The sequence below is a fragment of the Hylobates moloch genome, unplaced genomic scaffold (genome assembly GCF_009828535.3).
Source record: "Hylobates moloch isolate HMO894 unplaced genomic scaffold, HMol_V3 SCAFFOLD_3, whole genome shotgun sequence".
Taxonomy (NCBI): Eukaryota; Metazoa; Chordata; class Mammalia; order Primates; family Hylobatidae; genus Hylobates; species Hylobates moloch.
In genome coordinates this window covers 8,494,259-8,516,947 of record NW_026652278.1, presented here as the reverse complement: position 1 = coordinate 8,516,947, position 22,689 = coordinate 8,494,259, and the positions used below count along the sequence as shown (strand labels likewise).

Genomic DNA, 22,689 nt, shown 5'->3' with positions numbered 1-22,689 from the left:
TATGAAGTCTTTCTTCATTATAGTGTAGTATTAGCCCATTGTTGAATCCTAGTAATCTTTAAATAGTGTCAATATATTTTAAATATGAATTGGATTTTTTTGGGGGCAGGGGATGGAGTCTTGCTCTGTCGCCCAGGCTAGAGTGCAGTGGTGCGATCTTGGCTCACTGCAACCTCTGCCTGCCGGGTTCAAGCAGTTCTCTGCCTCAGCCTCCCAAGTAGCTGGGATTACAGGCACCTACCACCATGCACGGCCAATTTTTGTATTTTTATAGAGCTGGGATTTCACCATCTTGGCCAGGCTGGTCTTGAACTCCTGACCTTGTGATCTACCCGCCTCAGCCTCCCAAAATGTTGGGATTATAGGCGTGAGCTACCGCCCTCGGCCATGGATTAGATTTTGAGTATATTTTAAATATTCAGAATTTAAAATATTTTAATTATGAACATTCTCAATGGAATGATTATGCTACTAGTTATTTCAGTGACCTTCCACAGATTTAATTTTCCCCAGTACAGTCTTCTTTTTTTTTTTGCTCCAGATAGAACTAGATTTTGAGGCTACAGAATATCAAGGAACTACCTATTTCATAATGTTACTTTGTTAATTGTAGCCATTACTTCTCAACATGTTTCTTTACTACCTGTGCTAATTAAGAACAGTGGATAATTAGCATTTTAAGTTGCTTTTCTCCCTTAGCGAGAATGATAAAATAGATGTTGTTTGATCTTCTGAATTCATGAATCATAATCTGTGTTCATAATTTGAGAATGGTTTTGTGTTTTAAGCTATTATTTAGTTTGTGTTGTTTCCTCTACCTTTGTTTCTTTAAACTATTGGTTAGTTTTCTAAATTGATGTGATGGCCTCCCTGAAATTAAACATTTCTATTAGTAGCTTCTCTTTAATCTCATCCTTCTTAGATCAGACCTCCTTATATCTCCTATCTCTTTTGCATTCCCAAGTTCAGTTTTATTAAATCCCAAGGTCTAAGATTTTTTCTTTGAGAATTTATCTCCAGTGTTTCTATGGAAATCAAAAAAGAAAATTAAGATAATTCAATGTCGAAATGTTACATGCATCTTTTGAGAAATTCATATTTTGTAGGTTGAAGGACATGCTTTTTGGGCAGCGTATTTTTGGAGGTGGAATGTAGTTATTTTAATAACCATGTCCTAATTATTTATAGCTTCCTGCCTGACACAGCTCACTTCAAGAAGTGCACGATGTCAGAACGTGGAATTAAGTGGGCTTGTGAATATTGTACGTATGAAAACTGGCCATCTGCAATCAAGTGTACTATGTGTCGTGCCCAAAGACCTAGTGGAACAATTATTACAGAAGATCCATTTAAAAGTGGTTCAAGTGATGTTGGTAGAGATTGGGATCCTTCCAGCACCGAAGGAGGAAGTAGTCCTTTGATATGTCCAGACTCTAGTGCAAGACCAAGGGTGAAATCTTCATATAGCATGGAAAATGCAAATAAGTGGTCATGCCACATGTGTACATATTTGAACTGGCCAAGAGCAATCAGATGTACCCAGTGCTTATCCCAACGTAGGACCAGGAGTCCTACAGAATCTCCTCAGTCCTCAGGATGTGGCTCAAGACCAGTTGCTTTTTCTGTTGATCCTTGTGAGGAATACAATGATAGAAATAAACTGAACACTAGGACACAGCACTGGATTTGCTCTGTTTGCACATATGAAAACTGGGCCAAGGCTAAAAGATGTGTTGTTTGTGATCATCCCAGACCTAATAACATTGAAGCAATAGAATTGGCAGAGACTGAAGAGGCTTCTTCAATAATAAACGAGCAAGACAGAGCTCGATGGAGGGGAAGTTGCAGTAGTGGTAATAGCCAAAGGAGATCACCTCCTGCTACGAAGCGGGACTCTGAAGTGAAAATGGATTTTCAGAGGATTGAATTGGCTGGTGCTGTGGGCAGCAAGGAGGAACTTGAAGTAGACTTTAAAAAACTAAAGCAAATTAAAAACAGGATGAAAAAGACTGATTGGCTCTTCCTCAATGCTTGTGTGGGTAAGTTTCTGTATTCTGCATTTTTTGCATGGGGTGGGAAAAGGTAGTAAAAATGATATGAAAAGAGCTGGGTGTGCTGACACACGCTTGTAGTCTTAGCCACTTGCTTGAGACCAGGAGTTTGAGGCTGTAGTATGCCATGATCGGTCTGTGAATAGCACCTGCACTCCAGCTTCGGTAACATAGTGAGACTGTGTCTCCACACACACACAAAAATGTGTGTGTGTGTGTATATATATATATATATATATATATATGCTCAAAGTCACTAGCATTTAATTCATTCAGCATGATAGCTGTACTTTCAAGTATGCATACATAAAAATTTGTGTATTTGTGATCTTGTCATAACTTTGTACTAAATTGCCCACAATTAATTGTGTTCATGTCTCTCCATTACTGGGGGCAGTGGAAACATTTAAGTTAAAGCAAAGTTTTTACACATTGGTAGTAAAATATATACCTGGACTTTAAAACTGCTAGTTTGTTTATTGTAACAAGATGTAACTGAGGAACACCAGCTGCTGTTTCCAAGTATTTGTAAACAGTGTGAGCATCTTGTGATGATAGAAGCTTTAGTCAGATGTTAAAAATACCACAAAAATGTGCGACTCCAAGAAGTTGAACAAACATATTGACCTTGAAAATACTGGTGTTAATTTAACATGAATGTCATGTAGTAAATGTTTGCAAACTTTATGGAACTGATTACATGTAGCCAGCTGATTCCATACTTCAAGTTGTCGTTCGTATCTATTGTGACATTTTCCTCAGGAAATGCTGTTAAAGGACAGAGACGCAGGAGAACAGTTTTTCTTCAGTTCTTGACCTTGTGAGTTAATTGTGATGTAATTCACAAAAGCAGTGACTTGAGTCTTCAGTATTTTTTTTTGAGTAGATTAGATGTTTGATTTTTATTAAATTATTTGGATGGGCTGCTTACTTTGACATTTGGTCTTAATAAGGGAAATTTTGAATGATTACTAAGTTTAAACTTTGTGTGGAACAATAGCTAAGCCTTAACTATACCTTAGCTGTATGTTTTCCCTCAGTCCCAATTTCTTTTATTTATCCCTCTGGGTACAGCCCAAGAATATGGAAGGTTTAGGTGTATGAACCTGTGAGTCCTAAGAATTGATTTCCAAGAAATCGTGAGTTTTAAAATTAAATTTTATATGTATTAAATTATATATATCATTTCCCCCCCCCCGCCCGTCCCAAGATGGGATCTCACTCCGTCATCCAGGCTAGAAGGCAGTGATGCAATCATGGCTCACTGCAGCCTCACCGTCCTGCGTTCAAGTGACCTGCCACCTCAGCCTCCCTAGTAGCTGGGACTCCCCATTAGCATGTACCACTATGCCCTGCTATTGTTTTTAATTATTATTTGTAAAGATGGGGGTCTCCCTATGTTGCCCAGGATGGTCTTGAACTCCTGGGCTCAAGCAGTCCTCCCACCTCAGCCTCCTAAAGTGTTGGGATTATAGGCGTAATTTGCTGTGCCCAGCTGAAATCCTGAGTTTTCAATTTTAGCTTTGTTCTGGCAAAAAAGAATATCCCAGCAGATGAATCCTTCTGACCTCCAGATGTAGTAGGCACTTAGCAACTCTTAGTTCTAGTTTCCTCCCATCCTGAGGATGAGGGGTTGAAAACACACCGAGCCGTCTTCTGTCTGTGTTGTCCCATTTTATTCCACTGATTTTTCTGCTCCAAATTGAGGGGCAACATATAGTATGATTGTCAGTTAAAAAAATTTAAACAGGAGATACAAAAGAGTTTTGTTACTAGTTTCCTTATTGAGATCAAATTGATTTAACATAAAAATTTACCGTTTTGCAAGTGAACAACTCATTTGGCATTTAGTGCATTCACATTGTGTAACCACTACCTCTGTGTTGTTCCAAAACATTTTCATCATCCCAAAAGGAAACTAAGTACCCATTAAGCAGTTACTGCCCACTACCCCTACCCGCTAACCCTTGATAACTACCAGTCTGCTTTTGGTGTCTATGGATTTACCTATTCTGGATATTCATATAAATGGAATCTTTACATATCTGTGAGCTTTTATGTTGGGTGTGATTGTCTTTTAATTGCTTGTATGCCTTTGGAACACTCTTAAAATCTTTTTTTTTTGTTTGTTTTTTTGTTTGTTTTTGTTTTTTTTGCAGGGAGTAGTGTACTATGAATACTTGGACTACAAGATGGTGTTATAGTACATGTAGGTTTATAGATGAAAATGAACTAGACTTCATTGTGACGGTTCTTAACCTCACAGTGAAGGTCACTAAACCTCACTAAAGTCATAGAATCCTTTAGGAATCAGGGCTTCATTTCAACCCCACGTTGCTTCAAGTCAGTGGATCTCAGGATAAGAACACCTGATTTGAAATATTTTCTTTCCTTGAAACACACAAGTTAGATGAATCAACATGTTTGTCTTTATGACATTATTTCTTCTTGGTCCTGCCTTTTCCTACATATCCTTACTTCTTTTGACTAGACAACTAGCCATCCTTTTACCTCTTTGCATTTTATTTATTTTTTTTGAGACAGGGTCGCGAGGCTGGAGTGCAGTGGCGCAATCATGGCTCACTGCAGCCTTGACTTCCTAAGCTCAAGCCATCCTCCCACCTCAGCCTCCTGGGTAGCTGGGACTACAGGTGTATACCACCACGCCCTGCGAATTTTTGTATTTTTTTTTGGAGAGACAGGGTTTTACCTTGTTAACCAGGCTGGCATCTTACTCCTGGGCTCAAGCGATCCACCCACCTCAGCCTCCCAGAGTGCTGGGATTACAGGGGTGAGCCACTGGGTCCGGCCCATCTCTTTGCATTTTAATCACTGAGTTCAATTTAAAAGTGGAACAAGGCCAGGCACAGTGGCTCAGGTCTGTTAATCCCAGCACTTTGGGAGATTGAGGTGGGTGGGTCACCTGAGGTCAGGAGTTCGAGACCAGCCTGACCAACATGGAGAAACCCCCTCTCTACTAAAAATACAAAATTAGCTGGGCATGGTGGCGCATGCCTGTAGTCCCAGCTACCTGGGAGGCTGAGACAGGAGAATCTCTTGAACCTGGGAGGTGGAGGTTGCAGTGAGCCAAGACCGCACCATTGCACTCCAGCCTGGGCAACGAGAACGAAACTCCGTCTCAAAAAAAAAAAGAAAAAAAAAAAGTGGAACAAAAACTTCTACCAATAGGACCAATATTGGATTTGACCTTGTTTTATTTATAAAACGATTTGTCATTAAGTTGCTGTTTCTCCCTGCAAAGTTTCTAGATTCTTAGGGCCAAGGGTTGATTGTATTTGGTTCTTGGTAATGTGGACTATGTCTTTCCTATCGGCAAATATCTTTTACTATTAACTGTACCATGTCATTCTGAACTGTTATACATAAGGTTATAATTATAGGCCTGTTTCTGTGAGATAGCCGTATTCCGATGTGTAAACATAACTGAAATATGTTAAATACTTTTTTAAAACTTGTTTACATTGTGTTGGGTTAATTTAAAAAAAGGCTTGAGCAGTAAGACTAACAGAAGTTCACATGTACTCAAAATTAATCTTTACTTCCCTTTTCTGTCTGCCTTATGTTCCCCAGATTTCGTTAGATACAGTGTATTTCGGGTTATTGATGTTAAGTGTTTTTTAAAAAATCCATCTCTGAAGTATATACACTGAGTATAAAATGTGAGACTTTTCCACTTAAAGTTGGAAAAAAATTTCAACCTCAGGTCAGCTTTGTAGCTGATAAACTAGGAATGAGGAAGATTCAGTTGTTGAGAGGGCAGATGTCAACTAAGGCATCAACAGTATCAAGCAAACATATTGACATAGCTGTTGGGTGTAAGTTTCACAGAAGTCATATTATCTTATGTGGTGGGAGGATGTTGGGGACAGCTGTGCCAAAACCTGACATCAGTAGTGGAACCTGAGGTTGAGAATCAGGGTGGTAAAGGTAGGGGTGTGAATGTAAATGTACAGTTGTCTCTGGAATGTCTGCAGTTAGTACTAGATGTTTTTAGGGACATCAGGTTTTTAGGGCGGTCATGTCAGCACTCACCATAGACTGCTTTTCTCACTGGGTAGACAACAATGTATCTAGAGAATAGAGCAGCACTACCTAATGCCCTGCTTTTGTTCTGCTATTGTATTGAATCAGTTGCCTTATGAAACTGCACTTCAATTTGTGTACATAGATATGTCCTTGAAAAGACACAGGGTTAGATAACACCATATTAAATCTGTGCTATAATGTGTATTTCTGAATCCTAGATTCAGATATCCAGCTGCCTATTCAGCATCTTTCCTGGAGTGTTTAATAACTCAAGCTCATTTCAAGCGCAGTGATGCTAAAACAGAACTGGTCTCTCCTTCAAATCTATTTTTTTCCCAGGCTCTCATCTTGGTTGATGGCAAATTTCTCATTCCATTGCTTGTGCCAAAAGCCTTGTCCCTCTTTGATTCTTCTTTCTCTTATGCCCCACTCCTACTTCTCAGAAGATTCTTTGGCTGTACCTTCAAAATATATCTGTACTCTGGCCACTTCTCACTATTCTTGTCCAAACCATGATCCACCCTTGCCTTTGCCCTCCTTACAATCTGCTGTCATCAGAGGAGCTAATTCTGCTCAGAACCCTCTAGTGATCAGCTGTTTTACTTGGATTAAAAGCCAGCATCCCTCAAAAACTCTACAAGGCCATCTACATGCTCTGTATTGCGCACTTGAGCTTCCCTCCATATACTTTTGACCCTTGAACAACACAGGTCTGAACTGTGCGCGTCCACTTACACGTGAGTTTTCTGCCAGCTCTGCCACCCCTGAGACAGCAAGAACAACCCCTCTTCTTCCTCCTCCTCCTCAGCCTACTCAAGGTGGAGATGATGATGATGAAGACCTTTATGATGAACCACTTTGACTTAATGAGTTAGAAAATGTATTTTCTCTTCCTTATGATTTTCTTAATAACATTTTCTTTTCTCTAATGTATTACAAGAATACAGTGTATAATACATATACAAATATGTGTTATTCAACTGTTTATGTTATTAGTAAGGCTTCCGGTCAACAGTAGGCTATCAGTAGTTTTGGGGGAGTTAAAAGCTATACATGGATTTTCTACTGTGTGGGAGGTTGGTCCCCCTAATCTCCATGTTGTTCAAGGGCCAAATATAGTTTATCTCTGAACTAATCTGTTTTCCACCTTTTCCATTTCATTCCAGCCACTCTTGCCACCTTTTTTTTTTTTTTTCCTATAAACAAACCTCAAGCCTTTTACTTGCTTGTTTGCTCTGCCTGGATTGCTCTCCACCTTCGCTTCTTTTCTCAGATATTGCCTTCTCAGTGAGGTCCTCCATGACTGCCATATCTAAAATTTCATCCCTGTTCATTATCCCTCCCCACAGCATTAATTTTCTTCATAACACTTCTAATATGCTTAGTCATCTTGTTTATTGTCTGTCTCTAGAATTTAAGCTTCCTGAGGGCCAGTAATTTTATCTGTTTTGTTCAAAGCTGTATCTTAGTATGTACAACAGTGCCTGCTACATACATACTAGGCACTCAGGTATTTTTATATCAATGAACGAATGAATATTTTTGTGAACTAGGGCCTGGGCAAAGCTTTATCCTTCTCCTCCTATGACTTTCTAGATTCTTTGCCTGCTTCCTCGCTCTCTATGTTTTTCAGTATTTGGGGCTCAACCCAGGAGAGCCGGTTTTACTTCTCACTGGTTGTCAGTAAGACTGAGGTAGGTAGTGGGTATGAAAGGGTCTTACAGGAAAGGGTATAGAGGCTTCAGTTTATCGCCAGGCAGTCTATGGATATGAAAAGTCTAAAGTCAGGTTTATGTTTAATTTCTCTACCTTCCTACTTTCACTCATGGCAATATTTGTTTTTTTAAAAAAATCATTCTATGTGTTTGCTATAACTATCAAATGAGATTTTTACTTGAAATGTTTTATTCAGTTGTCATTGGACCTACGGCTTCCTAGTTGGCATTTTATCTCACTTCCTAAACAATAGCTGCATCTTTCTTAAGTTTAGGAGCTGAGATTTGGTTGGGGCTGTTGAGGGTATAGGGGGGAAAAATCAAACTTAAGTAACAAGTTCACATTGAAACTATGTATATACATATATATGTATACACACGTGTGTATACACACATATATACACACACACACTTTTTTTTTTTTTGAGACAAGATCTTGCTCTGTTGCCCACGCTGGAGTGCAGTGGTGCGATCACAGCTCACTGCAGCCTTGACCTCCTGGGCTCAAGCAGTCCTCCCACCTCAGCTTCCCTGGTAGCTGGGAGTACAGGTGTATACCACCATGCCCCTAATTTTAAAAATGATTTGTAGAGATGGGGTCTCTCTGTGTTGCCCAGGCTGGTTTCAGACTCCTGGACTCAAGTACTAGGACTACAGTTGTGAGCCACCACCTGGCCTGAAACTGGAATTTTTATGCTGAAATACTCAGTTGCCCAATAGCAGTGGTATGAACAGCTTTCACTATGGGGAATATGTGAATCAGTAATGCCTCCCGGTGCTCTGAAGTTTTGGGGTGACCTGAAGTGCACGTGCAGTGGTGTTCCCTGTTGAAAATCACTGACTTATGGACTGAACCAGAACCTCTTCTTTATCAAGTAGCAGGCTGAAGTGGCATATGAGGATTATAATTCTGATGGTTTCTGAGCAAAATTTGTCCCACTTTCAGAATTTTGGCATGTCTGTAAAGACTTAGATGATTTTTATTGTTTTATTTTTTAATTAATTAACTAATTAACTTTTTTGAGGCAAGGTGGTCTCACTGTGTCTCCTAGGCTGGAGTGCAGTGGTGTGTGATCCTGGCTCACTTCAATCTCTGCCTCCTGGGCTAAAGCAATTCTCCTACCTCAGCCACCCAGGTAGCTGGGACTATAGACGTGCACCACCACGCCTGGCTAATTTTGCATTTTTTGTAGAGATGAGGTTTCCCCTTGTTGCCCAGGCTGGTCTCAAACTCCTGGGTTCAAGCAGCCCACCCGCCTCGGCCTCCCAAAGTGCTGGGATTACGGGTGTGAGCCACTGTGCCTGGTCTTAGATGATTTTTAAAACCTAGAACATGTATTGGTAACGTTTTCTTATATTAGTTGTCTGCAAAAATAGTTATATTTAATCTATTATTTTCCCTTTTCTCATAACTTGTGCTGAAAATCAATGTTTGAGGCAAATCCATTTGGATTCTAATTGTATTTGGGCCTCTTGCCAGAAATCTGTATAACGTGTCATATGGTATCTGTCCACTCTAGAGTGCCAAGTGTAACTCTAGAAATATCTAAATATTTCCACAGTTTCTGGATGGGTCTGGATATGGTGGCTCAGTCCTGTAATCCCAGCACTGGGAGGTTGAGAGAGGGGAGGATCATTTCAGCCTAGGACTCTAAAACCAACCTGGGCAACTTGGCGAGACCTCGTCTCTATAAAAAATAAAAAAAATTAGCAGGGCATAGTGGTGTTCCCTTGTGGTCCTCACCTATGCAGGAGGCTGGGATGGGAGGAACACTTGAGCTCAGGCTGCAGTGGGCCATGATTGTGTCACTGCACTCCAGCCTGGGTGACAGAGCAAGACCATGTCTTAACACTTACATGGTATTAAATATGTCAGAAGGTATTTGTCCATTTGGTTTTACTTACACACATTGTTTAAAAAAAAAATAGCAAAGTGTAGGCGTATTACATTTTAAAATATTCTTTTCAATTTGTTTTGGTGTTGATATTAAGAATTACATATATGGATGGACATTTACAATTTGTCAGAGGTTTTTCTCAAGTAAATTATTAAATTAGTATTACTTTTTTCTCTGGAGAAACAAAACTGTTGCAAAATGTAATCTATAATGTTTTTTTTTAAAAAGTTTCTACTGTTGAAATATGTGCCTGGTGTAATGAAAGGGAGGTTGTACAGTAATCCAAACAAAATTAAATTAACTTCTGTGAAGGAAAAGTCATTTAGTTTTTGAGAGATTATATTCCTTTGAACTGGAATGATTTTAAGGTGATTTATATTACCAAGAAAATTACCATGTCGAAACAGAAAAGGAAATCCTTGCATTGGACACTGGTGATTTTGCCCATTTATGACATCTTGGGGGTGACTTTTTAACTTGAGAGAAAACTCAGGGCATACAAACGATTGTGAAGAGAAAAATAGAAGAAGCTTCTATTCTCTAGTTCATTACTCCTTAGCTTTAAAAATTATTTCTTTCACAAGGATATTTTATTGATGACTTAACCTGAAGGCACAAAACGTTCAGTGTTTTTAAAAACACACTATCTGCTGGGTGCGGTGGCTCATGCCTGTAATCCCAGCACTTTGGGAGGCCGGGGCGGGCGGATCACTTGAGGTCAGGAGTTCAAGACTAGCCTGGCCAACATGGTGAAACCCCGTCTCTACTAAAAATACAAAAATTAGCTGGGTGTGGTGGCGGGCGCCTGTAATCCCACCTACTTGGGAGGCTGAGGCAGAAGAATCTCTTGGACCTGGGAGGCGGAGGTTGCAGTGAGCCGAGATCATGCTACTGCACTCTAGCCTGGGCAACAAAGCGAAACTCCGTCTCAAAATAAATAAATAAATAAAAACAAAAAAATAAACACACACGGTTGATGAGATAAGTTATAGTGTCCAAATTTACATTTTTAACTTGCCCGTTGACTTCCTTATAGGTTCATCTCCCTCCACCCCCTCTTTGGGCTTTTTGGGTGATTTACATGACCAATACAAATAGAGTGGCAGGCAAGATAATGTCCATACCGCACCTCCCCATGCCTGCATCCCAGTCCCCAGGATTTGTGAGTATGCCACCTTAACGTGGCAAAAGAGATTTTACAGAAGTGATTAAAGATTTCTTAAATGGCAGGGTTATCTGGGTGGGTGGTGTAATCACAAGCGTCCTTGTAAATCACAGCGGGAGACAGGAGAGAGAAGATTACAGATGGGACCATGAGAAGAGAAGTGGAGGCTTGCGAGAGTTGCAGGGCCATGAGGCAAGGGATGCCAGCAGCCTCTAGGAGAAAAGGCAAGGCTTTTCTAGAGCCTCATGAAGGAGCGCAGTCCTGCCAACACCTTGATTTTAGCTCAGTGAGAGCCTTGCTGAACTTCTGATCTCCTGAATTGTAAGAGAAAGTTTGTGTTGTTTTAAGTCACTAAGGTTGTAATCATTGTTTGAGCAGCAATAAGAAATTAATGCAAATAACTTTTTTAAAAACAAATAATATCTTTTTTTATGAGATGGAGTTTTCGCTCTTGTTGCCTAGGCTGGAGTGTAATGGCGTGGTCTTGGCTCGCTGCATCCTCCGCCTCCTGAGTTCAAGTGATTCTCCTGCCTCAACCTCCCAAGTACCTGGAATTATAGGCGCCCGCCAACATTCCCAGCTAATTTTTGTATTTTTAGTAGAGACAGGTTTCACCATGTTGGCCAGGCTAGTCTCGAACTCCTGACCTCAGGTGATCTGTCCACCTTGGCTTCCCAAAGTGCTGGGATTACAGGCGTGAGCCACCGCGCCCAGCCCTAAACAAATAGTATTTTTTTAAATTTTATTTTGCGATGGAGTCTTGCTCTGTCACCCAGCCTGGAGTGCAGTGGCGTGATCTCGGCTCTCTGCAACCTCTGCCTCCTGGGTTCAAGTAATTCTCCTGCCTCAGCCTCCCAAGTAGCTGGGATTACAGGTGCACACCACTGTGCCCGGCTAACTTTTGTATTTGTTTGGTTTTTTTTGTAGAGACAGGGTTTCACCATGTTGGCCAGGCTGGTCTCGAATTCCTGACCTTGCCTCCTGCCTTGGCCTCCCAAAGTGCTGGGATTACAGGTGTGAGCCACTGTGCCCAGCCAACAAATAATACCTTAATTTGACAATTTCAGAAAAATTTTACTTAATTTTCACCAGTTGCTAGAGGAGGTCAGAGCCATTGTTAATAATGAAAGAAGTTGAGGTACAGAGGGGCTGACTAGTATGGGAAGTAGCTGTCCTTTCTAAGACACAAATGGTAACAGTGTTTCTTTCTGCTGGATATGGTTGGGGGTTATTACTGGAGCTTTTGAATTATGTTTGATGCCTGGGAATATTAATGTTTTCAGCCCTGCCTTTTTTCAGGTCAGCGAAATAAATATGCCTTTATGAAGCTGATTGCTGTGGCCCAGGGTAATCTGCTACTTGCTAATATTTTACAGCATTCCATGATTAGGTCACATTATTTGGACTTGACTTTTTGTGTGTGGTGTTTCTGTAGTGTGTGTTCTGTTTGCTCTGCTCATGTTGGACTGTTTTTGGCTTGGTATACCAAAGCTGTTTGGACAGTCTTTCAGTGTTTAGAACTTTTCCTGTTCTATGGATTGCTTTGCAGTCATCATTACTTCTGTGTTGGTAGCTCAGTTGCAGATCTGTGTTCTAATATGTCATTTTTTGAGATCATCATCTGTGAGTTCAGAGAGGAAGCTCGTGAAGTTGTTCACAATTATGGCTACTTTTTAAGTGCTGGGTTATGAACTTTGATTGTATGCTGATGCCAAACTAGTGTTCTACTGAAAGATACTCTTCTGATTTAGTGTCCTTTTTTTTTTCTTTTCCCTTTCTTTTCTTTTTTTTCTGGAGACAGGATTTTGCTCTGTCGCCCAGGCTGGAGTGCAATGGCATTGATAACAGCTCCCTGCAGCCTCGAATGCCCAGGCTCAAGTGATTCTCCCACTTTCAGCCTCCTGAGTAGTTGGTACCAGAAGAGAGCACCACCATCCCCAGCTAATTCCTGTTTTTTTTTTTTTTTGTAGAGGCGGGATTTCACCATGTTGCCCAAGGCTGGTCTCAAACTCATGGGGTCAAGTGATCGGCCCGATTCAGCCTCCCAAAGTGCTGGGATTACAGGTGTGAGCCATGGTGCTTGGCCCCTTTTTTCTTAATACATTGTTTTACTTATGAATGGAGGCAGAACCAGTAAACAGGTCTTGCATAATATTAATAGTTTTGAACATTTAAAACCATCTAATTGCCCTTTTATTGAAGACAACAACACAAAAATATTTTGAGTTAAAAATGGTACATTAAAAGTTTTTTTTTTTTTTTGGAAACGGGGTCTTGCTCTGTTGCCCAGGCTGGAGCATAGTGGTGTAACCTCAGCTCACTGCAACCTCCACCTTCTGGGTTCACACAATCCTCCTGCCTCAGCTTCCCTAGTAGCTGGGATTACAGGTGTGCGCCACCATGCCCAGCTAATTTTTGTATTTTTAGTAGAGATGGGGTTTCACCATTTTGGCCAGGCTGGTCTCGAACTCCTGACCTCAGGTAATCAGCCCACCTTGGCCTCCCAAAGTGCTGGGATTACAGGCATAAGTCACAGTACCTGGCCCCTTTTTTCTTAATGCATTGTTTTACATATGAATGGAGGCAGAACCAGTAAACAGGTCTTGCATCTTATTAATAGTTTCGAACATTTAAAACCATCTAAGTGGCTGGGTACGGTGGCTCACGTCTGTAATCCCAGCACTTTGGGAGGCCGAGGTGGGCAGATCACGAGGTCAGGAGATTGAGACCATCCTGGCTAACACGGTAAAAACCCGTCTCTACTAAAAATACAAAAAATTAGCCGGGCGTGGTGGCAGGCGCCTGTAGTCTCAGCTACTCTGGAGGCTGAGGCAGGAGAATGGCGTGAACTCGGGAGGCGGAGCTTGCAGTGAGCTGAGATTGCCCCACTGCACTCCAGCCTGGGCGACGGAGACTCTGTCTCAAAAAAAGCAAACAAACAAAAACAAAGAAAAAAACCCCATCTAATTGCCCTTTTATTAAAGACAAAACAAAAATGGTTCGAGTTAAAAGTGTTACGTTAAAAGGTTTTTTTTGTTGTTGTTGTTGTTTTGTTTGTTTGTTTGTTTGTGTTTGAAACAGGGTCTTACTGTGTTGCCCAGACTGGAGTGCAGTGGTGTAATCTCGGCTCACTGCAATCTCCACCTCCCGGGTTCAAGTGATCCTCCTGCCTCAGCTTCCCTAGTAGCTGTGATTACAGGCATGAGCTACCATGCCTGGACACATTAAAAGCTTTTAATAGGATCCAAAACGTATACAGACTTCTGTAGCATTTTTTGGCCTGCATCCATAAAAGGAAAGTGAGTGCTAGAATACTGGCAATGCTTTGTATGTCCTTGGCTAACTTTGCGTGATACTCTTAAGTGTGATGTGTGTGTAGCTATGAAAACTGTGATCATTTCATTCCACAAACGTTCATGATTGTGGGTTTACTTCCTGTCCAAGGTAGTTCATATAGGTAATAGAGTTATTTTTAGCACCATGAAATAAATATTATCTTCAGGTAGTTTTTGTTTTTCAAGTTTTTAAGGATTTCCTGTTTTGATTTTGGAACACTGGATATAAAATAACATTTTATGTCATGATTTTTAAGTGAATTGTGAGAATTTCCAGCAACATAAAATATTCTAATCTGTAGGGAACACGCACGCCTGTGTGCACACACACACTTTTCACCTCATCCCTTTCTACTGTTAAATGATGCTGGCCAGTTTGGTCCGGGATTTGAAAGTACTTCCTGACACCTGTGATAAAAAGAAAGCTTCCAGGAATGAATGTTTCTATTAAGGCAAATGAGCGGTGATGGCAGAAATAAAGCCCCAGTATTCTCTTGGTTGCCTTTAGTATGTCTGAGACATAATTCTCGGCTTTCAGAAATGATTGATTACACAGGGTTGCCAAGTAGTAATGTGCCTTTTTATGCTGAGAAAGGGACTATGTCATGTGATTCTTGATTATGTGATAACTGACATTTGAATATGCAGCATTGATTTAGTAACGGCTTTCATTTAAAAAAGAAAGTACTATATTAAATGAACACATTGAATTATGAAATCCAGATGTATCCTTTAAATATCAAGTATAAAAGGATGTGTTTTGACTCTAGAGAATTGTTGGGATCTAAACTAACTTTAAAAAGTTGCATTAAACTAGGCACATGGTTAAAAAAAACCCAGGCAGCACAGAAATGCAAATATAAAGAAATGCAATAGTTTCTTCTTCTCTCTACCTCCAGTCCTGCTGTGCATAGACAACCACTATTTTCCCTGCCATTCTTTTATTTTACTTTTATTTATTTTTATTTTTTTGAGACGGAGTCTTGCTCTGTCGCTCAGGCTGGAATACAGTGGTGCCATCTTGGCTCACTGCAACCTCTGCCTCCCAGGCTCCAGCGATTCTTGTGCCTCAGCCTCCCAAGTAGCTGGGACTATAGGCAAGCTTGCCACCATGACCAGATGATATTTGTGTTTTTTAGTAGAGGCAGGGTTTCACCATGTTGGCCAGGCTGGTCTTGAACTCCTGACCTCAAGTGATCCACCTGCCTTGGCATCCCAAAGTGCTTGGATTACAGGCATGAATCACCATGCCTGGCTCCTGTCATTATTTTATAATGAGAAATTTCAAAACCTAAAGGTTACAAGTGTAATATATTGAACACCACATGCCTTTGTCCTAGATTTTCCAGTTCTTTGCTATATTTGGTGTCTCTGTATGTCTTTCTTATGTGTATTCTCTGAACTGTTTGAGAGTTAGCTGAAGACATCATGACACTTTTCCCCTAAATATTTCAGCATGTGTTTCCTAAGAACAAGGACATTTTTTCCTACACAACTACACAGTATAATTATCAAAGAAATTTAATACTGAAAGTCTATACTTAGTTTCACCAATAGTTTCAGTAATTGCTGTTGCCCCACCTTGTTCAGTTAAGGATTATACATTGTGTATAGTTTTGTCTCTTCAGTCTTCTCTAATCTAGAAGAGTGTCTGTTTTTTTTTTTTATTTTATTTCGTGATTGACATTTTTGAAGATTCCACTTTTGCAGAATGATCTTCAATTTAGATTTGTGGATTTCCTTATGATTAGATTCAGTTTAAACATTTATCTTTTTTAGAGGAGGGAGGAATACTATAGAGGTGATATTATTTGAGGCAGCACCTCCGATATCTCTGAATAATGTCCTTGTATCATTGTTCCTTTTTTTTGCAATTTATTTTGAGGTAAAATATACATAAGATAAAATTTATACGATTTTACTCATTAAGTATATGCTAGTAGCATTAGGTACATTCTTAATTGTTGTGTAACCATTTCTACCATTCTCTCTAGAGTTTTTTTACATCTTGGAAAACTGAAACTCTGTATCCATTAAATAGCTCCATTCCCCCTTCCTCCAGCCCCTGACAACCATCACTTCCTGTCAATCAATTTGACTGTCCTAATAACTTCATGAATGGAATCATACAGTATCTGTCCTTTTGCTTATTTCACTTAGTATAATGTCTTTAAGGTTCATCCATGTTGTGATCTGTGTCAGAATTTCCTTCCTTTTTTTTTTTTTTTTTTTGAGAGGAAGTTTCGCTGTCTCGCCCAGGCTGGAGTGCTGTGGTGCAATCTGCGCTTGCTGCACCCTCTGCCTCCCAGGTTCAAGGGATTCTCCTGCTTCAGCCTCCCAAGTAGCTGGGACTATAGGCGTGTGTGCCACCATGCGCGTCTAATTTTTGTATTTTTACTAGAGTCGGGGGTTTCACCATGTTGGCCAGGCTGGTCTCGAACTCCTGGCCTCAAGTGATCCACCCACCTCGGCCTCCCAAAGTTTTGGGATTACAGGCGTGAGCCAGAATTTCCTTCCTTTTTGAGACTGAACAATATTTCATTGTATGTGTATACCACAGTTTATCTTTTCCTCAGTTAATGAAAATATATTATTTCTTTTTCACCAAATTTAGACATTTGTACTGACTTCTTGTAACGATCTTTGAGAGGTTAGTTCATTTTTGAAAAATAAAGGCAGACTACTTAAGACTAGCATGTGCAACATAGCGGGACCTCTTCTCTATTAAAAATAAAAAACTTAGCTGGGTGTGGTGGCAGGGTGCCTATAGTCCCAGATATGTGAGGCTGAGGTGGGAGGATTGCTTGATGCAAGAGTTTGATGCTGCAGTGAGCTATGATCATGTCAGTGCATTCTAGTCTAAACGACAGAGCAAGGCACCATCTCAAAGAAAAGCAGACTATATGCATTGTAGACCATTTCAGAGATAAGAAAAGCTATGAAAAAATAAAAATAGTTTGTAATCTCACTGCCTAGAGGAAGCCTGTCAGATTTTTTGTGTATTTTCAGTCTTTTTTTTTTTTTGCATTTATTTACTTTTACATAGTTGAGGTTATATTGTATATCCTTTTTCATTGAACTTTATATTTTGAATCAACATGTTACCTTTTAAAAATGAATATGTAATAATGACATTGAATTGCTGCACCTTAAATTAACCTGTTCTTTATTAGCAGCAGTTTGGGAGTCCCTGTGGAGCTGTCTTTGCTGATGTGTGTTATTAAGAGTGGCATGCTGTCTCGTTTTATTAATCATTTGTATTTTTTTCTGTGAGTTGTTGATTCATGTCTTTTGTTCACTTTCGTTCACTTTCTTTGGTGATTTTTTTCAAGTTACATGAAATCTATATGAAAAATACACATTTCTAGTCCCAGTCTGGGCAACATAAAATCATTTTTGGCCTCGGCCTCCCCAAATTGCTGGGATTAACAGGGGTGAGCCTTGGCGCCTGGCCTCAGTTACTTTGAAAAATTGTCTTAGCTTTTACCTTTTCTTTGTTCATTCATTCATGCATTCAGGTACTCACCAAGTGTGCTCCCAAGCACTTTGAAAGAAGTCATGGCTCTCAAAGAGTTTATAGGGCAAACAGAATTTAGCAAGCCAGGATAGCTCAGCAGAGGAAGTACAGGGTCCTAGAAGGAGCATATAACCTAATCTCATTAGGAGATTTGGAGAGGACTTTTGGTGACATCTTAGCTGAAACTTGAAAGAGAAGGAGGAGTAATGTTTCTATTAGTGGGAATTTTATGTGTTAAAAATCCAGGGTCGAGAGACCAAGGCATGTCCAATAACCCGAGAGAAGTCAGTTCGTTGGAGTGTAGAATGAGGACTGTGAGAACCTGTAGGGAATATTGGGACTATTTAACCTGGTTAAATAGGTTAATTCCTTAACCTGGTTAAGGAATTTAGCTGTTAGCCTAAGGACAGTGGTAAACTTTTTTTTTTTCCCCCGAGATGAGATCTCACTTTGTCACCCAGGCTGGATGGACCAGTACAGTGACATGATCACGGCTCACTGCAGCCTCAACCTTCTTGGGCTCAAGGGATCCTCTCACCTCAGCCTCCCAAGTAGCTGGGACTACAGGTGCATGCCAGCACGCCCGGCTTATTCTTTAAATTTTTTCTGGAGATTGGGTTTCTGCCAGGCTGGTCTTGAACTGCTGAGCTCAAGCAGTCTGCCCTCCTTGGGCTCCCACAGTGCTTGGATTACAGGTGTGAGCCACTGCGCCCAGCCTAGTGGTAAACTTTTGTAAAGGGAGTGCCTTAATTAAATTTGTAGTTTAAGAAGACCACACTGACCTAGTGTAGAGAATAGATTGGGAGGAAGCAACACTTGAGATGGCAGACCAGTAGAGTAAATGATAGCAACTTAGGTATAGTTAGGTATAGCTAGGGTAGAGTCAGTGGAGATGGGGAAAGGGAGATTTATTTGAAAAAGACTTAAGTAGAATTGGCAAAGCTTGGAAGAATTGATACTGGGCTGAGAGGAGGAGGAGTTTAGAAAGCCAGATATTTGGTTTGGACATCTCGGTTGGCTAACAGTATCATTTTTTCCTGGACATAGGAGAGGGAAAGTTTAGGTTTTTTAAGAGCTTTTGTGGTGAGGATGCCTGATGGATTATTGGATTCGTGGGGTCTGAAACTTTTGGGGATGGATGCTTGTGGGGCTATTAGTGTCTACTGAAGCCATGAACTTGCTTTTTCAGTGGCAAGTTACAGGAACTTTCTTGTTTAGTGTTTCTAATTGGAGACCTTAATAAGATTGACTGGGTTACTTTTGAACATTTCTTCCAATTTGATGATTTTCTGTCTTAATTCTGTCTACTTTTGTCTAGAAGAATTAAATGTATATAATATGAACAGTATAAAGTTATAATAAATTATGAAAGTTTTTCCTTTTATCCTTTCTTCCTTGCCCCTACCTCATTTTTTAAACAGAGACAGGGTCTCACTCTGTTACCCAGGTTGGAGTGCAATGGTGTGATCATAGCTCATTGCAGCCTCGAATTCCTGGGCTCAGGTGATCCTCCCAAGTAGCTGGGACTACAGGCATGCATCACTATGCCTGACTAATTTTAAAAAATTTTTGTAAAGGTGAGATCTTACCATCTTGCCCAGGCTGGTCTTGAAATCCTGGGCTCTAAGCGATTCTCCTGCCTTGGCCTCCCAAAGTGCTGAGATTATAGGTGTGAACCACTGCACCCAGCCTCCCATTTCCACTTTAAAAATGTTCATTTACCTTCTAGTTAAAAAAAAGGTGGGCTAGACTATTCAGTTTCTCCCGGCGTACCTGAGATAGTGTAATTATAAAAATCTAAAATCTGGTTTCAGATTCAGCCAGGGTAACTTGTCAGTGTGGCAAATGAAATTTTTATTTTGAAGTCAGAAAAACCTTTGGATGTGATTTCAGTGGTGAATGTGGTTTTGACATACACTATTTTATGAGTTTCAGAATCTGCTTTTGGAACCTAAGATTTTTTTTTTTTTTTTTTTTAGGTAGAGTTTCGCTCTTTGTCGCCCAGGCTGGAGTGCAGTAGTGCAATCTCGGCTCACTGCAACCTCCGCCACCTGGGTTCAAGCGATTCTCCTGTCTCAGCCTCCCGAGTAGCTGAGATTACAGGCGCATGCCACTACGCCAGGCTAATTTTTTGTGTGTTTTGAGTAGAGATGGGGTTTCACTGTGTTGGCCAGGCTGGTCTTGAACTCCTGACCTCAGGTGTTCCACCCACCTCGGCCTCCCAAAGGGCTAGGATTACAGGCGTGAGCCACTTTCCCCGGCTGGAACCTAAGATTTTTAAGAACCGTAATTTCCTTTCAGTTGAATATTTTCAGTGATATTTTAAGTGACTCATAATTTGAACTCATGTTCATCTGTTTTAGCCCCATTAACATTTGTCCCCGTCTCTGATCACTTGTCCCAAAGATAACTTTGTGGCATGTTTCCTTTAAGTCCTGCCATGTTGCTTTCAGCAGCAATTCTGCCTGCTTGGCAGAATCTTCTTTCTTACGAAGGTATCTGTTAGGTTAGGTATTTTTTCATGACTTCGGGGACTTATATTTTCACAAGAGTGGGTTGTTAACACTCTGATCAAAGAGGTGAGGAGAAAAGAGCTCAGTAGTATAGACTATATTTGACATAGTTTGTCACAACTTACAGATAATTTAGAAAGCTTTAGTGACTATTTGACTTCCTTCTCTCATTGAATCTTATTTTTCTAAAGAGGATGTTTTAGTAATGGACAGTGAGATTATTGAATAGAAGCTAGTCTTGATACAGATTAAGAATTTGTTTATAATTTTGATTTTCATCTCTTGATTTTTTGAATAGGTTATTGTTTTGTAGCACTGTTACTAGGAATAGAAATAGTAGATCTTAACTTGTTGCTATTATTATGTGGAAAATACAACCAGGCGGTGTTTTGGCCTGCTCAAATTATTTCTGAGATTGTTCCTGTGCTTTTGCCTACTTGAAGGTACACTTCAAAAAATATTGAAGTCATTTTATTTAAAAAGCAGCTCATTAGTTTTGAAAGAGTTTGCTGTGACTATCTCCAGGTTCAGGATTAAACTATAGCCAAATGCTTATGATATAAAAAAGTATTACTGGGTGGTATAGTTTCCTTGTAATATGAAAACCAGTTAAATGAGTTAAACTCTGGCTAGAGGAAAAACATCTGCATCTTTCTCTGACCGTGGTAAAGGACATTCTGAACATTACCACTTAAAACTAACTTTTCTCTTTAAGGGTTCCTGAAATTGTGCCAGCTGACTCCAGGTCCACCCTGACCCCACAGCATAAACCATGCTGTGATGTCACAGCTACCATAGAACTCCAGGGTAGTGTTGGGCTGGCCCATGTGGGCTCAGGTAAGTCCTGGCTTTTTTTTTACCATTTGGCATTCTTTTCAAAGTTAATAACCATTACAGTTCTACGTCATAAAGGAAAATAAGGCAAAACTTTGAAAACTGTGCCATATATGGGGGAAAAAATAAGTCTGTTTTCTAAACATCTATGAGCCAGCTCTAAATTCTAACCAATGGAGTTCCATAGTAGCTGTGAAGTCCCCAGTGAGTCATTGACCTGTGGCTTCAAAATACGTAAACTGTACTCCTGGCCCAGCTTACGGAATAATATGTTTGCTTTTTATTTTTTTAACTGTTTAGCTAGTAATATATAATATAGTGGCTTTCATTCTCAGGCCTTCATGTTTTAAGAAGTGTATTAACACTTTATCTGTAATTATGTTTCACTATTAGGCTAATTGTACATTTCATTCAATTTTGAATGTATGATGATACTGCAGATTAGTTTTATAAAATTAATCTTCTCACAGTGGCTTCAGCTGTCCTTTTATTTGTCTTCATGAAGGAGAAAGGGACAGAAGGCATAATACACGTTTGTTAAATTTTCAAAAAAAGTACTAAGAGAAAGATGCTTCGGCTGGGTGCGGTGGCTTATGCCTGTAATCCCAGCACTTAGGGAGGCTGAGGTGGGTGGATCACCTGAGGTCAGGAGTTCGAGATCAGCCTGATCAATATGGTGAAACCCCGTCTCTACTAAAAATACGAAAATTAGCTAGGTGTGGTGGTGTGCGCCAGTAGTCTCAGCTACTCAGGAGGCTGAGACAGGAGAATTGCTTGAACTCAGAAGGCGGAGGTTGCAGTGAGCTAAGATCGCGTCACTGCGTTCCAGCCTGGGTGACAGAGCGAGACTCCGTCTCAAAAAAAAAAAAAGGATGCTTCAGTTACTCTTGGAGGCATTGTGAGATGTCAGTAACCTAGAAAACATGTATATGTTGATTATCTTCTCTTGGAACTTTTCATTTTTTCCTGGCCTTTGTCCTATAAAGTGAGATTTTAACACTTGCATTTATTTGTCTTTTCCTGTCTACCAACTCTTCTACCTTATTCCTTTGTTCTTTTTATCCCCTGACATTAAAAGGTGCTCAAAGTGTAATTATGTGAAGAACTCAGATATTTTGTAAGGTTTTTTTTTTTTTGCATATATTATGATGCTTTTTCCCTGCTCCTTAAGTAGAAAACATGCGGTTGCTAAAACTTTAAATTATATGTGTATGGGCCAAATCCTATTGAATACCGTGTCTACAACAAAAACCTGCCTATGAAGTAACGTCTAAACTTTCAGAAGTTCTCTTTGAGCAGTGTGCAATAAAGACATAGCAAAAATTGGGACAGTTCAGTGACATTTTCATGAAATTCGATTTGTAATAAATTTACTAATCTTTGTAGCTGAAAATGTACCAGTCTCACTGAGACTATGAACTTTTATGCTTAATGAAAAGAATGAAATTACATATTCCCCAAACACTAGATAATAAAATAATTTTCTTTTAAATATTATTTTTTACCTGTATTTAAGTGATGTGTGTTTTTCATGCTCTGGGAAGTTTGGAGAATTTCGTGCTGTCAAAAACTGAGAATAGTCTGTTCTCCTCGTCTTCTGTATGTCTGCCATGC

At 40.0% G+C, this 22,689-nt stretch overlaps 1 protein-coding gene across 2 annotated transcripts in view; it reads left to right on the top strand.

Moving 5' to 3' along the window:
- Nucleotides 1-22,689, top strand: part of ZRANB1 (zinc finger RANBP2-type containing 1) — a 69,114-nt gene that overhangs the window by 24,943 nt on the left and 21,482 nt on the right. For both annotated transcript variants that reach the window (XM_032175603.2, XM_058435909.1), the window contains one exon: nt 1,189-2,039. In XM_032175603.2, coding sequence (XP_032031494.1) covers nt 1,226-2,039 — 814 coding nt within the window. In that variant the 5' untranslated portion in view covers nt 1,189-1,225. The remainder of the gene's footprint in view (nt 1-1,188; nt 2,040-22,689) is intronic.